The sequence below is a fragment of the Leptinotarsa decemlineata genome, unplaced genomic scaffold (assembly GCF_025532065.1).
Source record: "Leptinotarsa decemlineata unplaced genomic scaffold, Ldec_3_MD MMD2_P_RNA_scaffold_14, whole genome shotgun sequence".
NCBI lineage: Eukaryota > Metazoa > Arthropoda > Insecta > Coleoptera > Chrysomelidae > Leptinotarsa > Leptinotarsa decemlineata.
The window spans coordinates 4,769,383-4,791,560 of NW_027412528.1; the positions used below are offsets into that span (position 1 = coordinate 4,769,383).

The window sequence follows — 22,178 nt, forward strand, 5'->3', positions numbered from 1 at the left end:
GTAAGATTTCTTATTGAATTTTCCGTTAAGGTGAAAGAATGCGGTACTTCCATTTCAAGTGAATGTAGGACGTGCAGATTTTTCATGATAACTTGAAGTTCGAATCGAATAAAAAAGGTTTTGTCAAAATATCCCAGTGATTTTTTTCGTATTGAACAAAAGAATCTAATGTTTGGACAATAATTGTTCACAGATATCGTATTTCAGTTTCAAACTCGAAAACTAGGTATTTTAAAATTTGGTCATTCTGAGATATGTTGAAAAGATACATGTCACAAATCTCTTCTTCATGGAATTATATTGAAAATCAACCACTTTTTATCAATATGTCTATACAGTGTTAACTTAAAACCATCTCTCATTTCTAAAACCTTGAATATTGATAAACTTCAAAGAATTTGTTAAATTTTTATGAAAATCTATATCCACTTATGAAAACCAACAGAATTCACAAATCAGTCACCAAAAAACTTCCTTTGTTTCTATAAAATCAAAACGATTTTTCAAAACAAATTGAAACATAACGGCCCACCACTCTAATACCTGTTTGGTCCGACTTTTTTTCAATTATAGGGAGATTATTTGTGTTATAAAGTGCTAGTATCCATATAGTATGAAGCCAGTTAAGACCCCAGGGATGCGGTGTGTACCCTAGGAATACCAAATATCGTGTAATTGTTCGTTTTATATTGACACCATGAAGAGTAGCATTGACATGCGCTTGAAAGGAGTTTCCGCTATGGTCAGGCAGATGAATAGGCAATTGCAAAACACGCAAGATCAGCAAGGTAGATCCCTCCGACCGTTGTCGCATCGCCTTTGATGATGTATGTCGCAGCAGAAGACGAAACGTCAGGTATGTTAACCTGTAGACCACGGTCAATAAACCCGGAAACATCCGATAATCTACTAGACTCTGACCGTGAAAGCCTACACATCTGAATGAAGTTGTTAAATTTGAATGAAAATTTGATTAATTGAGAACCCACATGTACGTTACATTAATAACTATTCAAGTTCCTCACCTTGGTAACGACGACGAAATGAGAACTAGTGCTGAAGAAATTGAAAAAGAGATGGGAAGTATTGCAGATGTTCGTTATTAAAGAAATCATGAATTACAGAACAGATAAGGAACCAAACTCCACAATAATCGAGCAGAAGAACACTTCAGCATCAACAGGGTTTGTGACATCACTCACTATTCTGAAAAGAAAGGTAAGTATTTTAAAGGAAAGAAAGGACACTGACATAAGTGCGTTCATCACAAAGTGTGGTGAAATTACAAGTCAACTTCGTAGTTCTAAATTGTTATATTTGGATTTGCGTACCACTTTTTCATTCAACAAAAACTCTGACAGATGATAAAAAGTGAAACTGTATCCTCAGGCTAGAATAAATCCAGAGCAAGCACTTTTCACAATCACCAATATCTTCTCGACGCGCGTTTCACCAACCAAGTTGACATCTTCAGGAGATGAAGAGAACGACTTCTCCTTCGATTCATTTTTTTAGGACAAAACACTACAGAAAAACCTAAGGCGCTCTGAAAGCGATGCCTGTGCAAAAATAGCGATTCACATTGGATTTGAATCGCTGGTGATTGAAACCATTTGTAAAAACGTTCTCAAGAAGTTTATTCCACATAAACGCAGTTCTCCAAATGGAAGAGTTCCTAAACAGTGAAGATTGAGGTGTATTAAGTTGAACCTCAAAAAGATGCACAGCTACAGTTCACCGCGTATTTCTGATATGTACCTGGTGGAATCAAATGTGCCGAGTCACGGGAACATTTTCCGTGAAAGAATCTATAGAAGAGAGACAAATCTCCAACCTTTCTTCGATGTTCCAGATTATCAAGGTGGCAAGTGATGTTCGCGTCATCTATCAGGCGGTTGGCTCTTTTATGGATGGAATCCAGCAGCTTCAGGGGCAGAGCTCCATACATGAGAACAATAATCCAATGAAGAACTGATCTGAGCTTCATAACGCATCAAAAGTTGCTGAGGTGTGTACAGTTCTCGGGTTCGAAACAGTAATCCAAGCTTTTGAGAAGCAGCCTTTCCAATTTCAGCGACATGATTGTGCCAAGACATTATGGTGTCCATTTCAACCCCTATTAAACTTATCGGAGCAGAAAGCGAGAGATATCCATCGACGGCCACTTGCAGAGAAAGTTTCATCAAGAAATTGAAGAAACATACACATAAATAATTCGACAAGCCATAGATCTGAGTTTGGTCAGCAAACCCTCATGCCACACACGGTCAAGAGCCTCAGAAATATTTAGCGCAACAGCGCTTGTTTCTCCATGTTTCTCTATTGCGTTATTTCAAATATGTATGACATACGATAGAAGGTCGCCTGTTGATGTATGTTTCTGAAAGCCATATTGATGATCGCTTTTTATCTATCTTTCCGAAAGCCATATTGATGATCGCTCAAGATGTTGAATCCTTCCGAATATTCAAGTTAATAGTGGTTTACGGCTTTCTCCATGATTTTTTTCATCACTGATAGCAAAGCGACTGGTCTGTAGTTATTTGGAAGAGTTTTCTTGCCTTTTTTGAAAATAGGCTGAACGCCAGCAATCTTCCTGTAAAACAGGTTGAAAAGTCTGCAAAATACTGGTGCGAGTTCTTTCGCGCGTTTTTCAAGTATGATGACGGACACTTCATCAGGACCAGACGCCTTGTTGTGTGACTAACAGAAAAAATAGGTGAAATTTCGAAAGCATCTTCGAGAAATATCGGTGCGGAAGAATGTCCCGAAAGTAGGTTAGTTCAAAACATCAACATCAGACAACTTTACGAAAGGCCGTGGAGACCCTAGAGTGTACAGTTTCGAGTGTAAAAATGAAAATAATATCCTTCGAATAAAATCAGAACGATTTTCGTTCTTGAGAACGGAATAGTATGCAAGAATACTACGGAAAATTATGCAGGAATATGATTGACGCGACCGAAAAGGAGAGTTCGTTACGTCCCTCTTCTGAATCGAATGATTATATTTTAGTGAATTCATTTTCAATCAGGCGTTTTAATTAGGGTCCGTTGGCAGGAGGCGCCAGCTCCATCGCAAAAACAGTGATAGATGCAAAAATGCCAAAAAGAAACTCGAAGAAGATCAACATCACAATACAGCTATGGAACATTTGGGTTTCGTTTTGCACTTATGCAAAACATCTCGATAATTTAGGCTGTTCTTATGAAAAAAACATAAACGCAAAGTACGAAGTCTTTACTTGGAAAAGCAACAAAAATTCTCAAACCTACAATAGAATTGGAACGATATTTTGGAATGGGTATAATGATTACATATAATAATGATCAGTATCAAAATTTTTATCACAGTTATTGCGGACATATGTACCTACAGTGTACCTACAGTGTGCAGATTCGTTTACCATATTTCATCCAGTATCGACATGACGTGGTGCCTACATCAGCTGCGTCATCATTAAAAAAAGCAATGTATTATGTTCCTGTTAGCTCACGAAGAGAATAAATAAATGTTATTTATATTGTTATTTATAATAATTATTTGAGGTGTGTACATGTGGGAAATGTATCTAACGAGTCGTTCTTCGACACTTTACATCAACTTCTATCTGCCCATTCGATTCGATGAACAGAATGGTAAAGAAATGAAAGCAGGTCGTGTGGAGTTGGAATTGTTACTACTGTCAGAGGTTTTGTCACCTGCACCGATGAAGATATCATGCACTTTGCTATCTCAGGATAGACATATCCTACCAATACAGGTGTCATCAATACAACGCATCTAAAATTCAACGTGCTTATACCTATCAAACGTTTTTTGAATATTCTTTAAGATTATCAGTGTGTTTCCTACGGAAAATATAGTACGATTAGTACGAGCTGGAGATGATAACATCTGTTTCAAAATAGATGAGTCTTTTCGTGCAGTAACGTCAAAGATGGTAGTTGAGCAAAACATTGAAAATATAGAACTCAAAGTCGAAAGAATCTTTCCGCAAGGTTAGACTAAATTGCAACCTTTGAAAGCTATCCAAGCTGACACTCCTATTCTCATACCGTTCAGAAAGTGAAAACTCCATATACTGCCTGCTCTCACATAAGTTGCAAAAATTTAAATATGGGCTATCAACATTTTCCCGTTTTTTGAAAGCCCTCGCTATGTGATTGTATGTTTCCAAAAAGATCGTGATTACACTAAAGGTAACAATGATCCAACAATATTCCATCACTTGTATATCACCAATATAACGCTCACTCTAAACGGTGAGAATTAACCCAAAGAAAATATGCATCTGAGTTTTGCAAAGGGGACTCAGCTACAAAATGACGAATCAACATAACCCTCTTCTCACTTCCATCGCCTTTTTGGACGAAGCTCTCTTTTTCATCGATTGTTCAAGAAGGGACGAGAGCATGAACAGTTCTATTGTTGATGTAAAATTTGAAATCCAAGCATACGAGAGATTTCCACAAAATACAGCTTTTTGCATTATTCTGCACGACACTGTTATTGAACACCTCCACTCTGCGAAATTGAGAAATGGAAATGAACATGTGGTTTTGCGCAGTATCAATAGCAGATTCAACATAAAAGTAGCTGATTATTACTGGAGTTTTTGCCCAACACCAAATCGTTATTTTTAACACCTCGACACGTGTTTCGGTCACCAAGTGATCACCTTCAAGAGGAATAGTAAAACTGTTTTAACAAAAAGTTTATATTGAATCGTAAAAGAAAATGGGGCTCTAATCAATCATACTCGATAACGAAAGATTTTTTAATGACAAAAACACAAGCGCTGGAGATTGAATTCATTTGAAAAAAGTTCTCAGGAAGTTTATTCCACATAAACACCATTCTCCAAATGAAAGAGTTTTCAAACAGTGAAGTTCGAGGTGTACCTCAAAACGATGAGCAGCCACAGTCCGTCGCGTATTTCTGATATGTGGTGGAATCAAATGTGCCAAGTAACTAGAACACTTCCCGTGAAAGTATCTATAGAAGAAAGGTGAATCTCCAACCTTTTTTCGTTCCAGACTGTCAAGGTTGCAAGTGATGTTTGCGTCTCCAATGAGGCGGATGTCTCTTTTCTGGATTGAATCCAGCAGTTTTAGGGTATGATTTGGGCGGAGAACAATACTTCAAAAAATGTCTGATCTCAGCTTTATAAAGCATCAAACGTTGCTGAGGTGGGTACAGTTTTCTGGTTCGGAACAGTGTTCCAAGCTCTTGAGAAGCAGCCTTTGCAATTCCAGCGACATGATTGTGTACATATTGGTGTCCATTTCAACCCCCAACAAACTCATCGGAGCAGAAAGCGAAATTGTCTAACCTGACATTATTTTATCCGTTTCGGAAACGTTTATCTTTTTGGAAAAAACCGATGCCTGGGTTTTTGTGGCATTGAATTGAACCGCAATTCGAAATCACTTTTAGATCCTCATTAAGATATTCAGCCTCCTGCTGCCGGTAAGGATGTCCTGGAATCCAAATGTAATGACGAGAAAAGTGTGATGGGGAAGAAATACGGGTATGCAAACATTTTTTTAAAAACGCATATGACCTGTCAGGCAGAGCTATTCGTGCAGATGTGCTAAGCTTGGAAATGAGAGGCAAGCATGGAAAGGATTATAAGTTGAATAAAGAACTCGTGGAGGGTGCAAAGAATTACATAGAAAAAAAATTCAGAATTCCTAGTCATTTCTACAGATCTCTAAGTTCTCGGAAGTATATCGATGGTGGAAAATCTATCGTCATACAACTTTTTTTTCACACCAAAAAAAAGATCTCATATAACAAAACACGAAACAAAATTCGACGAAATATGAGAATCATATGTATTCTAAAAACGGACTTTTCCAGACTGGAAAAGGAGAATGACAAAAAAACTACTGATTCAACCTACATGCAGTGCTGCCATGTCCATAAAGGGAGGCGTCTTTCTACTACTAGTTCAGCAATTTAACGATTGCTGAACAGAAGGGCGACAAAACTGTGAACTGTTACACTTGGGGTGAGACACAGGGAAAAAGAGCCTTGATTGAGAGCTGTGTGCTGGAACATATGCAACATTTAAATGACAAAGCTGATTGTCCAATAGACGTCATCTTTTACAGCGATAATTGTGGTGGATGACAGAAAAAACTTTATGATGGCAGTGTGCAAATATTACGACATTGAAAAACATAAGATCGATCATACACAAATTTTTATTAGAGGACCACACTCAAAACGAGGGGGATTCGACCCACTCAACCTTCGAAAAAGTTTTAATTCAATTCAGTTTATTATTCAAAGAAACAATGAATGCTTATAATTAGGAACTATAAATAACTACAAAGTATGATAAAATGACAGAAATAACATATTTAACAATGAACACAAGTTATATCTAGAGAAAAATTACCAATGAAATGGTAATGAAACGGAAGCAAGAAACTCTTTGGAAGGTTCGAAATAGATGAACATTTCAACCTAGCAGACTACTATTATAATATTCATGCAGTCATTGTTCACTGTGGTTCTGGCGTTGAATTTGGTCATTATTACGCTTTGGTCAAAGAAGAAACAGACTGGTTTAAGTTTGACGATAGTCGTGTCACGAAGTGTTCTGGTGATGTATTGAATTTATTGGAGCCTCTGGAGACACCCTACATTTTGTTTTATAAGAGAGAGGACATTGTTAGATCAAGATCTTCAGATGATGCTGTGCTGTGCCGGGTTTTCCTGCAGCTGAAAAAGCAAATGCGCCACTGAAATCAATGAAGTCGCCCCGGAGCGCCAATTAATTTTTATTGTTGTTTTTATTTTATTTTTATCGTTGTTTTAATAAAATAATATCTATCATAAAAATGCAAAGTAGTAATAGTTGAATAAAGAAAAATGACGATGAGTCGAGTGCAAAAGCACTTGCTTCGTATAACAGGAACAATACAATTTCAAGAATTTATTAAAACACAGATATAATATATAGATATAAAGTTAAACTTATGACATTAGTGATAGTGAAAAGGATATATGAAAGTTCAAGATAGAATAATACATACCTTTATACACAATAAAATATTTAATATAAATAAAACGATGTAGTGTGTGGTTTCCTAATTGAAATAATAGTACCTAATCATGTACATGGAATTCAAGTATTTTTTCTGTCAACAAAATCGTAAACTACTATCCTAGGTTGAGAAAAAATTAACAGTCTTATATTTTTTAAAGAAGTGAATTATTCGAAAAGTACGAATCTGCTCATGAATAGCAATTTACAGTTTCGTAGCCAGGTAACTATAAGAGTGTTGGAAAATTGATTTTTGTGTCTGGGGAATAGCATGATCATTTTTTCTAAGGGAGTTGTGCCAGTGAGTCGGTATAGCGAAATTTCTGTTCTTATGGTAATAGATGATAATATTATAATGAAAGAGCTAGCGTATATCAAAAACTTCTGCTTCGTTGAACAGAGTTTCAGTTGAATAATAAGGCGGTTTGGACAATATTAATTTCAAGAATCTGTTTTCGAGCACCTCAAGCAATTCCGTAGCTCAGGTGACTCACTACAAGTACATGGTACACAATTTTGAGGTTAGAGTTCGTTGATATTTTTACCAAAAATTTTAATTTAAAAAGTATGCAACGCAACTTATTACAAATACACTGAATATGAGCATCCCATTTAAGATGTGAATCTATCATTACTCCTGAGTATTTCGCTTTAGCTTCGGGAAGTATTACATATTGATCAATTTTCAGTTATGAAAAACAAGGTTTGCTGGAATTATGGCAACTGAACGGTATATAGTGAGCTTTCTCCAGATTCACTGTTGATAATCGATGTTTGAGCCAATTTTTAATCAAAACCAGATTTGATTTAACTACATGTTCCGTTACTACCAGCTATTTGCCTTGTAAAAAATGATTGTATCATCTGCGAAGCCTGATGGAATATAGTCCATTACCATATATGTTAAATGAAATTGGCCCCGGAACTGTGCCTTGGGGAACTCCTATAACAGTTTCTTGTGTATCACTCAAAATGTCGTCAATGTTTACACACTGAAGTCTATTGGCGACATAGCTCTTGAACAAGTTCAGACCATCACCTTTTATACCAATATCTTCTAGTGTTTTCAGTAAAAGGTTGTAGTCAACTGTGTCGAATGCTTTCGACAAGTAAATGAAAACGCATAGGTACGGTTTATTCTCATTAAGAGCAGATACTATTTCTGAAGTGAGAGCTAAGATTGCATCTTGGGTGGATAATTGGTCACGAAAACCAAACTGACGGTCAGATATGATATTATATTTTGAGACATACGATGTTAGTTATTTTATGATATTTTTTTTATTCAGGTGTGTAATGAGTGATATGGGTTGGTAGTTGATAATGTCTGTCTCATTTAAATAATGGCGTTATTATGTTTTCTTTTGAAAGCTGTTGGCCAGAAACCATTTTCCATATATTTGTTGAAAATGAATGCCAATGGCTCCCCTATATAGAAAGAGATGGACTTCAGTGTATCAGAACAGATTCCGTCGATTCCAGTGGACTTCTTTGTTTTCAACTTTGCGATATTAGGGTATCCTAAAGTTACTTACCACCGAGATAATAGCGTCAATTTATTTAGATTTTCATAAAAAATTGTGAAACTACTAACAAAGGGATGAATATTCATTTGTGTTGATAAATATTATTGATTTTTTTTCATCTATAATCGACATATTTCAGAACCCTTGTCTCATCATCAGGATATATCTGATAAAATTGTTTGAATTGTTTTTTTCTAATCTTTCTTTGTTTTTTCCTTCCAGAGGTTTTCTTTTCGACCCATCATTAGATATATTCTGTTGATGGGACAAAGGTCCGGAAACATGTCGATCGTAAATGAAAAACAAAAATTGAACAATCATTAAATTGATGGTGTAATGGCAGAAATTTATATCAATCCAAATAACATTTACGCACTAGAGTGACCTCATCACTACAAATATCATTTTAATTGTTGATTAAAAACATTGTGAAGTAACAAATCAGTATTTCATGCATTTTTTTTCTACCTAACACCTGTGACACAAAAACAAATACTTATTACGGTAATTTTTATACTGGCGTATCTGCATATTTCTCTTAATACTTCAATAAACAGTATCCATCTGAATTCTATTCGTTCATAAGGTGGCATTGAGGTTAACCAAACGGACGTTAAATGGAAAATATCTCATGCAGGGAGCTTTGGTGAAATATATGCAGATGTGTTGCAGTTATGTCAGTTTGATTTAACAGCGATGATATATTTATCACAGTTTGACGTTAAGACAACATTTCTCAATGGTTTCCTCGACGAAGAAATCTATATGGAACAACCGCAAGGCTTCAGTGATTTTTTTATGTTTTGGTTTCAAACAAAGTACCACAGATCTTTCTGTAGGCATAAGGGATAAAGAACATATTATGTTATCAGTTTTTCTGTGTGTTGACCATGGATTGATAACAGAAAAACAGGAGAACACAATGAAAGAGTTACTCAATTATTTGGAAATTCATATTTTTCGTCAAATTTACGATTATTTTTTCATCACCAGTCGTACAGTGACAGAATTTAACAAAAATTCAGCTGACAGATATCAGTTTTCAGATGAAGATTCTGGAGAGCTGGAGGTGTTCAGTGATTCGAACTTCACAGAAACATTCGGTATTTTATGCAAATTTGGAAATGGAGTAATGAGTTGGATGAGGCGAAAGCAACGATCGGTTTCTCTGTCAACTACTGAGTTAGGGAGGTATCGATATAATTGGTGTAGTTATTAAGATTCATGAAGAAAGTATTAGCTTAGAAGTTGTCTATACCTACCTCAAACATAAACAACACAAGTGCGGTTGAATTAATGGAAAACCCAGAATTATATCACTACCCAATATAATGACAATACCTTTGCTGAAATGTCAGTTTAGGTATTCGATGTGCTTTTTGTGTGTTACAGATGGAAATTTCAGTTCAAGGGGAAATGATGAACATGAATTGAACTACACCACCATGTATTAGTTTTTATTGAAAAAAAAATCTGTAATATTATTTCCACTTCCAAGTTATACGTTGAATCATTTTTTTGAGATCTATATTTCAGTATTTTTATTGAAGTTTTTTTTATTTCAACCTTATTTTCGGAAAACTCGATAGTTTATTCAGTTGTAAATTTCTGTTCATCATTCAATTTCATTCACATTTTCAACAATTATTCAATAGGAGGATGATAATTGCGTTAAAATTTTCGATAATAATATCATTATAACTGAAATTATGATTGCCCTTGAGATAAATGGAATATGAGAAAACTTTTTGGAAAACCTTTTTTTTTTTTTCGATTCAAGCAATTTTCCGTCGAAAATCTGTGAGAAAAATATTCAAAACAACTATTGTTTTCATTCCAGAACTGACCGTCATATTCAAGAAACTATTCGACAAAAATTCAACGATTGTACTGTTATAACAATTGCCCATCGTTTGAATACAATAATGGATTCTGACAGAATTTTAGTGATGGACGATGGTAAAGTGATGGAATTCGATCATCCACTCCAACTGTTACAAAACCAAAATGGAATATTGTACCGAATGGTTACCAACGCCGGTACAGAAATTTCTGAGAAATTTTTTGAATCAGCTAATAGAAATTTTCATCGATCACATCCTGAAGCATCACTTTGTAATTATTGAATGATCAAACTGTTTTGGTTGTAGTTGAATAAAAATATTTTGATATACATATGAGCTTTTCATTGAATATGATTTTGTTTTGGGGAATTTTCATATTGAGGAAAGTAGTTATCATATTTTAACAAATGTGCAATACGATGATTGCTGATACGATACACTATAGAAATGTCCAATTTGACTTCAACTCACAAAAGTAAAAAACCCCCTGAATTTTTTTCTATCAACGCAACTTGCAAATAGTTCCCCCACCCATCAAAAATATAATTATTTCTCTTACTGTTTCAAACATAGGCAAATGAAGCGGGAGTTCTAAATATTTGAAGTTGACGGCGTAAATCAGATATACGAACATTTTAATAACTCATAACTCTGTCATTTATTTCAAAATTCAAAAATTTCAGTGAAATTTCGAATAGGCTGCACTAGCCGATTTTGAAAAAAAATTGTATATTCTTGCATATATTGACGTGTAGATACGAATCCGATGGAAAAATTGATGATATCCCTAATTTTAAAAATTAAAGCCCATAAATTTCCAAAACATTTCACCCTACAATACAAACTATAAAATCGCAAGAATTCGTTCATCATATCACCTTTGCATCGTATTTCATATTTTTGCTACCTTTCAGTTTGAAAAACAACATATTTTCTATATATTTTTTTCTCCAAAATTTCACTTGTATAGTACAGGCCGTTTCTTTTATCATGTGGTAACATTGCTATTTTCTAAACCGTAACAGATACAAAGACGATTATATGGAAAACAAGATAACTGTCATCGGAAACAATAAAATGGTCTAAGGAAATTTACGGGGACTCCCGCCTTTCTCAAGTTATACGGGGAAAACCAAAAATGCTGTTTTTTTCGAATGGAATTGTTATTTCGGGGAATATCAAAAAATGGAAAGGTAAAAGGTTTTTGTATTCGAAGTGTACTATGACGATGTAATAATAAATATTCGATAAAACGTTTCGTGTCAACATGGCCACCATCAACTTGTTTTTAAATACGGACCTGTCTTTTAGATTATAGATATTGACGAAGCGATACATTCACAATCCGAGGGGATATCACATTTGATATTTTGATAGCATTTCATTTGAAAAAACTACCATCATCAGTAACACCAATCAAACAGAAAAAATTTATTTTACCATGAAATTTTGGGAAAAATTAAACTAATACGGAAAACCAAAGCTAGGTACATGGCAATCTACATTAAATGCTCGAATTGACGACCTCTGTGTTGAATGCATATAAGTTGTCGGTCCAGACAATGTCTGTGGCAATTTTCTAGGTGTAATACTAATACATGCAACTCTCATTTTTTGTTTGAGATGGACGACATCTGTACTTGGTGTTGAAAAAACTTCATCTTTTATGTATCCCCAGAAAAAAAATCTGAAAAAGTAAGATCTGGGGATCGAGCTGGCCAGTGAATTGTTCCATCGTTTTTAATCTATTTTCTTGGGAATACTGGATCTAAATGTTTCCTTATTATTGCTGCATTAAGGGGAGGAGCGCCGTCGTGTTGAAAATATTGTATCTCATGGCGGATATTCAGTGGCAATTTATCGAAGTAGCCATCGAATTCGATGAATAGAAAATGAAAATACATTCCACTATTCAAATGATCATCGTGAAAGAAAGGGCCAAGGATGTTTGTTCTCACAATTCCCAACCAAACGTTTATTCCGAACCTTCCTTGGAAATTGGTTTCCCTGTGTGAATGTTCATTTGTATTATTCCAACTATAATGGATATTTCCGGTGAAGCAACCATTGTTAGTGAATTTTAATTCGTCCGTCCATATTATTGTTTCACAAATATTTCCAACTTCTCTATTTCTACATTTTAACCACATCGCAAATCGTACTCTCTTTCCGTAATCCCTTTCATTCTTGTGAAGAACAATCTTGATTAGCATAATTTATGTAATTGGCCAATCCTAAAATAAAAAAAAAGATGTTTTCACTGTGTAAATTTTTATGTATTGATATTTGCTTACCCATAACATCTATTTGATTCCTCCCACTTCCGTAAACGTCAGATTTTCTTGTTTTTTTTTCTGTCAAATGCACCATAGTCCCTCAAATTTCTTTCTAATTGTCTAAACATTCGGATGTTCGGAATACGACGGTTCGAGTATAGCTCAACACACATATTCCTTGCCAAAATATGATTTTTATTTGATTTTGCATAACCAAATAGCATATCAGCCCTTTCGATATTTGTATACATCTTTGATATATTCATAAACATCTGACAGTTCTTAACAGATATCAACAACGCATTCTTTTTTCCTGCCATAGAAACCAAGTGAAGCCTACGCGTTTAAGATAATGAATGAATTCAGATGTTATTTGATCATTCCAAATTATACAACAATCGAATATTGAACAAAAACTGATATTTTTGTTACTTCCAGGAAAGAGAATTACAAAAATATTACAAATTATAATTGATTAGGTAGAAATAAGCCTTGAAAGGATTACGGCAATACAAAAATTCAAAAATGAAAAATACGTATTTTTATTGTGTTAGGGTACCTACCTATTGAATTTATTAGGTTGTCAGAATTATATTTTGAAGGAATCGAAACAATTTACAAAGAAGTAACGACATGACCGTAATTTAAAATTGAAGTCACTGATGATGGTAGTTATTTCAAATGAAACGCTATAAGAATATCAAAAGTGATATACTATTGGATTGTGAATCCATCACTTCATCAATATCTGTAGTAAAAAAGAAAGGTCCGTATTTTAAAAAAAGTTGATGGTGGTCATGTTGACACGAAACGTTTTATCGAATATTTATTATTACATCGTCATAGTTACACCTCAAATACAACAATATTTTTCTTTTCCATTTTTTGATATTCTCCGAAATAACAATTCCATTCAAAAAAAAACGAAAAACAGCATTTTTGGTTTGCCCTGTATAACTCGAGGAAGGCGATAGTCCCCCTAAAATTTTCTCCGACCATTGTATTGTTCCCGATGACAGTTACCTTTCTTCCATTTAATCGTCTTCATATCTGTTACGGTTTAGAATATAGCAATGTTACCACATGAAAAAAGAAACGTCCTATAGAGTGCCATCCCCAAAGTATGCACCATATGGAAAACTTATTTATTAAGGGTTTTTCGACAAAAAGTTAATCTTGATAAAAGTTTGTGCATCTCCTGAAAGTAAACATGCACCAACAAAATACAGTAAAACATACGTAATATACGAGTAGTCTTCAAATATTTGATTTTGAGACAATAGTAAAGTACTCTTATTTTGAAAAATCTCGGAAAATGATATTTAGAAAAGTGGTTCAGCTTCGAAACATTCATCTAGATTTGAAGTCATGGCTATCTAAGTGAAGTTTTATTTTTTACCTATTTTTTTAAATGGGGACTGTTAAGTATATAATGAAACATTATATAGCATAAGTTTTTATTTAAGGTATGTTGGTAATACAAAATGGAGTGATCTCTGAATATTCAAAATAAACCGCTGTGATCATACGATGTTCCTTCCAACCAATCACAGCCTTCTGTCAAATATACCGAGACCAATACAGCTGCTTTCCGAGACCACTTCCTCTCCAACCTCTGTGACATGAGTATGGTATGATCTTGGCTCAAGTACCGTTAACAGTGTGTTTCATTTTTACCAATGTTTTCCCTAGTTTGATGAGATATCTAGTGGTGTAGTAACAAGATATCTTACACTGGCGACGAGATAATGGTTTTGTAATGAAAAGTGCAGTGTTACGAGCAATATAAGAGTTCAATTGTTTCGTTAAACACGTGCAAGTCCGTAACCGTGGAACGGTTAAGAAGAAGAAGAAGAAGGATAGTGAGGTTAACAACTTCAACCTTGACCAAGTCAAGAAACTTGGTCGTCGTATGTAGAACGATTCGAGTTGTTTTGCGACTGCAATAAAGTGGAAGCAGAAAAGAAAGTCAGTACGTTTCTGACTGTTGTGGTCGTAAAAACGTATACCTTGCTACGTAATTTATGTACGCCGGAGAAACCATCATCGAAAGAATTCGAAGAAATAGTGAAAATTACCCAAGATCATCTGTACCCCAAGCCTTCTTTTATAGCGGAACGTTATAAGTTTAGGAAGAGGAACCAGTTGGAGCACGAGTCCGTATCCGAGTACATAGCTAGCCTAAAGCGATTGTCAGTACACTGTGAGTTTGGGGCGTCACTGAGCGATTACTTGCGTGACCGCTTAGTGAGTAGAATCAGGAGCGAGTCGACAAAGCAACAACTGCTGGCGGAAGCATCCCTGACCTACGATGAGGCTGTGAAGATAATTCTGTCAGTGGAGACAGCGGAGAAGAGCGCATCGGTGCTGGGTGCCAATAGCCACGTCGGGGACGGCGGTCAGCTGCAGCAGATGACAACATCGAAGCGCTGGAGCGCCTCCGGACAGGGTCAACACCACTACAAGAAGTCCTCCAAGACTACCAGTCAAGTTAAGTGTTTTAGTTGTGGGAAACCAGGGCATGTCCTTAAGGAATGCCTGAGTTCAGTGAAGTGTTTTTGTTGTGGAAAAGTAAGCCACATATCTAAAGAATGCCGATTACAAGGTAGTGTATGCAAAAATTGTGGTAAGAAAAACCACATTGCTGAAGTGTGTCGAGCGGGTAAGTCAAAACCCTTTAATAACATCTGTAACAGAAAAAGTTAACTTAATTATGTTGCTGGTGATAATTCCGATGAGGAAGAACATGAATGCGTAGATGACAATCTAGATGGTGTTGCTGATTTGTATGAAATGATAACTATCTCTAGTGTAGCGAATAGCGATAATTCAGATAAATTATTGTCTTTGAAGGTTGACACAATTAGATTAGAAGTAAGCATGGAGGGGCAAATTGTTTCCATGGAAATCGACACTGGAGCAAGTGTCAGTGTTTGTAATCTTGATTTTTACAAAAATAACTTAAGTAAACTTCCTTTAAAACCGACAAATTTTTCTCTCAGCTCGTTTACTAGTCAGCCTACCACACCTATGGATAAAGTATGTGTTTCTGTGATATATAAGGATGTTAAAAGCAACCTAGATTTGTAGGTCATTAAAAAGCGTGCTCATCCTCTGATGGGACGTGATTGGTTACAATCATAAGGGATTGAAATATCATTCAAATCACCTAACTTGTTTGAAATGACTAAGGTTAACTTAAAAGTAACTGATGATGAACCTTTTATTGTAAATAATGTGAATAAACTTGTGAAAGATTTTTCTGAGGTCTTTACAAACAAACTCAGGTTGTACAAGGGGGACCCAGTTAAACTTAGATTAGAAGGAAATGCCCAACCAAAATATTGTGAACCGAGGCCTTTTCCATTCACCCTGAAGGCCAAGGTAGAGATCGATCTGCAACGGTTAGTAGACGAGGATGTTTTGAGTCCAGTTGCTACTACTGAGTATGCGACACCCATAGTAGCTGTTTAAAAAAATGTGGTTCTGTTCGTATTTGTGATGACTATCGACCTTCAAATAAAGATTTAGAGATAGAGCAGTACCCGTTACCCAGAATAAAAGAGTTGTTCACCGAGTTGCAAAAAGGTGAAAGATTTAGCAAAATAGATTTAAGTCAGGCATATTTACAACTTAAGTTAGATGAACCATCTCAGAAACTATGTACAATTTCTACTTATAAAGGCTTGTTTTCTATAAAACTCTTGCCATTTGGAATAAATAGTGCACCTAATATTTTTCAACAGAAAATTGACCAGACATTGCAAGGTGTAGATGGAGTAGTAACATATCTGGATGACATTCTGATTTCTGCACCTGACAATGTGACCTATGTAAATAGACTTAGAGAAGTGTGTAAACGCCTCTCCTCAAACGGTTTTACAGTGAAAAGGGAAAAGTGTGACTTTTTCGCAAAGAAAATAGAGTATTTGGGATTTGTGCTAGACAAAAACGGTTTACATCCGAGTAAGGCTAAAGTTAAAGCTGTTATTGATGCACCTGTCCCGCAAAATGTAACACAAGTTAAAGCATTCGCAGGGCTAGTGCAGTACTATGGTAAATTTGTGCCTAATTTAAGTAGTATCTTGAGTCCTATGTATAATCTTTTGAGGAAGGACGTACCTTTCATTCTTGATGAAAACTGTTTGAAAGCATTTGAAAGCAGCAACTTCAGTTTGAAAGCATATTAGCTCATTATGATCCAAGTGTGCCAGTCGTACTCAATGTAGATGCAAGCTCCATGGGGTTAGGTTGCATGTATCATAGATAATGAAGGAGTTGAACGCCCAGTGTCATACGCTTAATGATGCAGAGCGTAGCTGCTCACAAATTGACAAAGAGGCAACTGCTATCATTTTTGGGGTAAAAAAATACCACCAATACTTATATGGTAGATATTTCACTCTCAAATGTGATCACAAACCTTTGTTAAGCATATTTGAAAGTAAGAAAGTAATCCCTGTGTTTGCAGCAGGCACACTGCAAAGGTATGCATTGTTCTTAACCGGTTACACTTTTGAGATAAAATATGTTAAATCTGACGAAAATAGCGCTGATGCTTTGTCACGCTTACCACTTGGTGTAAATCACAAAGAGGTAGCAGATGAGTTACGCTGGTTAGGAACATATTTGCATTGTATAATGGAAAGTTCAGTACCTATCAATTATAAAGTTGTCAAAACAGGAACTCAAAAGGACTCACTCTTAAAAAAGGTATTTAATTATATTATGAATGGATGGCCTAACTTCTTAGAAGGAGAGGATAGAGAACTCCAAGCGTTCTTTCAAAGACGGGACGAGTTAACAGTGGAATGCGGTGTTATCATGTAGGGATATCGCGTTGTAATTCCTAAGTCCCTGCAGGAGTTTTTATTGAGAGACCTTCATGTCTCACACATGGGCATTGTTAAAATGAAAGGTGTGGCTCGCAGTTATGTTTACTGGCCAGGAATAGATTCAGATATTGAGCGCCTTGCTAACAGTTGCTCATCCTGCCTTCAGGAGCGACCCAGTCCAGCAAAAGCAGAACTACATATGTGGCATTATCCTAGTAAACCATGGGAGCGCGTACATGTGGATTACCCTGGTCCATTTAAGGGTAAAATGTATCTAATAGTAGTTGATGCCCATTCAAAGTGGCTTGAGGTGTTTGAAACCGCCTCAACTTCAGCCCATCTGGCTATTGAAAACTTAAGATCTTTGTTTGCCAGGTTTGGTTTGCCTTTAGCGATTCACAGTGATAATGGCCCCCCATTTAGTTCTGCTGAATTCCAAAAATTTCCTGGCAGTAATGGAATACGGCACACTACAAGTGCGCCATTTAATCCATTGGCAGATAACTCTGTAAAATATGTAAAATCTAAATTGCGTAGTGCATTTAGAGACAACGTAAACACAACACTAGCTTTAACCAGAATGCTATTTGACTACCGTAATGCAATCCATGCAACCACTGATGAGACACCCGCTAAACTAATGTTTGGCAGAAATCTAAGAAGCAGGTTTGATTTATTGCGACCTAATCTCGGTAATAGAGTAGCTGAAAAACAAGAAAAACAAAAGTCTTACTTTAGGGGTAAAACTACCAGGTACTTGTACATGAATCAATCTGTCTTAGTAAAAGATTATCGTTCTGGTGAAAAATGAATTGAGGGAATTGTAATCAAACCAATCAATGATGTTATGTATATAGTAAAACTAGGCACAGGTGAATCAGATGTAAACAAACACACCAGAAGTGTCAGTGAACAGCTGTTAGTTGACCCACTAGAATACTCTAGTCAATCAGCTGATGAAGCAGCTGTTTGTCTCCCCGTTCAATCCATCCCCCCCCCGCACTTCCAGTGCAAGGAATAGAATCAGGGAGGTCACATCATCTGACGTCAATCCTTGTCAATCTAGCGCATCCCGTCGATCCAGTAATAATATGGATATCTCCCCTGTAGAACCGTCAGCTGTTGTAACCAACAGCTTGCATTCTCCCCGTATAGTGAGAGCGTAAGCCTGTTGAGAAGCTTGACTTGTAGACAGTTTTTTGCATTATCTAGGGTTATTATCTTATTGTGTATCCTAAGATACTATATTCCTATCTTGAATATGGGTATTTAGATTATTACTATTACTATTCGAACCCTTTGTACGTACTCTTATACTACAGTGACAATTTTTATTTTAGAACTTTTCAATTTGTTCCAAATTTGGTAGGAAGGTGTTGAGTTAGCATAAGATTTTATCTAAGGTATGTTGGTAATACAAAATGGAGTGATCTCTGAATATTCAAAATAAACCGCTATGATCATACGATGTTCCTTCCAACCAATCAGCCTTCTGTCAAATATACCGAGACCAATACACCTGCTTTCCGAGACCACTTCCTCTCCAACCTCTGTGACATGAGTATGGTATGATCTTGGCTCAAGTACCGTTAACAGTGTGTTTCATTTTTACCAATGTTTTCCCTAGTTTGATGAGATATCTAGTGGTGTAACAAGATATCTTACAGGGACTACGAAAAAAATTGCAAAAACGATAAATATACAGCATCCTGTAAAGGCCGGTTTATTTTAAAAACCTGCAATATTACAAATTACACAACTTTGGTGTTAACCACGCTCAATTTTTTTGAGAGTAAAATAAATTTCAAAGTTTTTGGTGCAAAGATATTTAATATTTTTTGTTAACACCGAAAATTACTCAAAATTATATAGTATTGTAACAAGAACTTGATATTTGATGATATTAAATCAGTCTTATTGACGATATATCAAGGTAAGAGATGCTTCAGTTTTTTTGTGGTGGCTTCAGGTGTGTGCTGGGCTTTACGTACATTTTATTCACAGTCACAGTCCCAAATGAAGCTGGGAAATTATTACTTGCACGAATCCGATTTTAATTGAGGTTATAGAAAATTGAAAAGTAGCAGAGAAGCAGAAGACAAAATGGTATTTCAAGCACTAAAATGAATCATAGAACATGCAAAAACTCTAAATCAGATGAAGTTCGCAGTACCCGAGCCAGACGGAATCGGTGGTACTCTATACAAGAGAATGCAAGATTATCTGTTTGCAGGCATAAATATACAAATTATCATGTACAGAACCGTAAGTCAACAGCCTACACAAACTAAATCAAATGGAAATCCCACACCCATGAAAAGGAAAAGACCAAAACACGAGGCTGTCATGATCCGAATGAAATATAAAACGTATGCTGACTTATTGAAAACTTTGAGACAAACAATAAATCCGAAAGAAATAGGAGTGGAGATTAAAGACGTAATAAAAACAAGAAAGGAAGACCTGCTCTTGACAATTAAAAATGGAGCTCGAAAAGCCGAAATGATGAGGAAGTCTGTGAGGAAGGTGGCCATAAAGTGGGCACAAAGGAGTGTCGGGCCTTTAGAGGAGCCCTTAAAAAAGCTAGAAACGACACTAAACGCAGGAAAAGGGATAGTGTTTCAACTAGCAACGAAGAAGTACGCAGGCAGGAGGAATTAGATGCAAACGATGCAAACGGTAGAGAGGGTATTTCAGAGATAACGAACCCAATAGAGGAAGCCGCAGCCAGTTCGATCCTGAGAGAGCTTGTTGAACCCTCAGGAAACCAGATCTGAAGCGTCTAGAGAATTGTCACGGGCTACGGAGGGGCCGAATTATGACACGGTAATGACCCTAAAAATTATCCAGATTAATGTGCATAGAAGGGTGGCGGCCCATCATCTTTTGAGTAAAGTGGCGGATGAAAAAGACATAGACTTAGCGCTGGTGCAAGAACCAAATTCTAGATTGACGTCGAATAATCCTAAGTGGATTGTAGACTGCTCGGGTTGCGCTGCAGTTTTCTGTGTGAACCCGAGATGTGGGATTGTCTCGCACTCGTTTGGCCCGGGTTATGTATTGATTAAGTTTGACAGCTTCACGATTTTTAGCTGTTATGTATCCCCTAACACCAGCCTGGAAAATTATAAAACATATGTGGACACGATAATGCAATTAGTAGTGGAAGAAAAAACTGAAGTGGTGGTGGCGGGTGACTTCAACGCCAAATCTGCAATGTGGAACTCAGCCTCATCCGACGATAGAGGTGTTCACTTGGTCGAATGGATTCAGGACCTGTACTTGGTTGTCAACAACGAGGGGGATACCCCTACTTTTACGAGGGGACCACAAAGAACAATAATCGGCATCACTTTCTCGACGCAGGTCCTGAGTAGAAATATTAGGGAGTGGGGAGTGTTACCAATGGAAAGTATGAGTCTGCATAAATATATTTTCTACGAGATAGACAGAGACAAGAGGAATCAAAACATAAATGGCAGGAGAAAGCATCGATTGACGAATTGGCTTTTAGATCAACAATACAACTGTTGCAAAACTCAATCGATGACGTAGAGGATCTCACCAGGATCGTAAAAAGTGCTCAACTAAGTTGCACGAGAAAATCTAAGGAAGGCACTAATAGAGCCCAACCGGTCTGGTGGAACGAGAACATCGCACAGTTGAGAGAAAAATGCAATAAATCCAGGAGGAACATAACCAGAGCTAGAGTCAGACCAGTGGACCCTGTCAGCATCTCAGTGTTAGAGAACAAGTATAAGGATTATAGAAAATTTCTGAGAAAGGCTATTAGGGAGTCGCAGAGAGCCCAGTGGAACTTACTATGTGAGAGAGTGGAGGAGGACCCTTGGGGACAGGGATATCAAATTGTAATCGGTTCAATGAGACACCTCAAAATGCCGTATGTACTCCACCAGAAGACTAAAGAGGAGAAGATAATAGAACTGTTTCCAAGGGATGATACTCCAAATAGATATAGGTATATAGAATATGAGCCCCCGATGGCCTTTACAGAAGAAGAGCTCAAGGCTGCCGTGTCGAACATAAAGGTGAGGAAAGCAGCCGGACCAGACGGAATCCTACCCGTGGCTGTGAAAATTGCGGCCGACACGTACCCAGAGGTGTTTCTGAGAGTTATGAACGATTTGCTGAGAGATTGTTTGTTCCCCGAGAGGTGGAAAATAGCAAAAGTCATTCTTATTTCTGAAGGTAACACTGCAGACCAACGGTCAAAGGTCAGGCCAATTTGTCTTATTGATATTATTGACAAGCTTTACGAATATCTTCTGAAAGGCAGACTGGAGACGGAATTGACGGAAAAGAATGGTATATCAGAAATACAATTCGGATTCAGGCCAAAGAAATCTACGGTACACGCTGGGGGGCAATAATCTTTATAGACGTCAGAAACGCCTTTAACACTGCAAAGTGGCCAAAAATCATAGAAAAGCTGCAGGAAATTGGTATCAGCGACTATCTCAGAGTAGTCCTGGCAAACTATCTCTCGCTGAGAACCCTCAAAAATGGAGAATACGTCCATGAGATGACGCAGGGCGTCCCGCAAGGCTCTATAATTGGGCCCACGTTATGGAATACGACGGGGTCTTGAATCTAAACATTCCTACGGGATGTTACAC

The 22,178-nt window shown here is 36.6% G+C and overlaps 2 protein-coding genes across 4 annotated transcripts in view; both read left to right on the forward strand.

The window, feature by feature from the left end:
- LOC111515950 (ATP-binding cassette sub-family C member 4) overlaps positions 1 to 10,761 on the forward strand; it is a 161,206-nt gene extending 150,445 nt beyond the window's left edge. For all 3 annotated transcript variants that reach the window (XM_074176982.1, XM_074176978.1, XM_074176986.1), the window contains one exon: positions 10,427 to 10,761. In XM_074176982.1, the coding sequence (XP_074033083.1) occupies positions 10,427 to 10,712 (286 nt within the window). In that variant the 3' untranslated portion in view covers positions 10,713 to 10,761. The remainder of the gene's footprint in view (positions 1 to 10,426) is intronic.
- Positions 10,762 to 20,370: 9,609 nt separating this feature from the next.
- Positions 20,371 to 21,932, forward strand: LOC141482250 (uncharacterized). Its single transcript, XM_074175256.1, has 2 exons — positions 20,371 to 20,914; positions 20,986 to 21,932. The coding sequence occupies exons 1-2, from the start codon at positions 20,371 to 20,373 to the stop codon at positions 21,930 to 21,932; spliced, it is 1,491 nt and encodes a 496-aa protein (XP_074031357.1).
- The last annotated feature ends 246 nt before the right edge of the window (positions 21,933 to 22,178 follow it).

Bases quoted from the DNA above. Each gene is read 5' to 3' on its own strand.
- LOC141482250 (XM_074175256.1), top strand. From the start codon at position 20,371: ATGACCCTAAAAATTATCCAGATTAATGTGCATAGAAGGGTGGCGGCC. The intron at 20,915-20,985 runs GTAGAAATATTA...ATTTTCTACGAG, and splicing joins TTTCTCGACGCAGGTCCTGA to ATAGACAGAGACAAGAGGAA.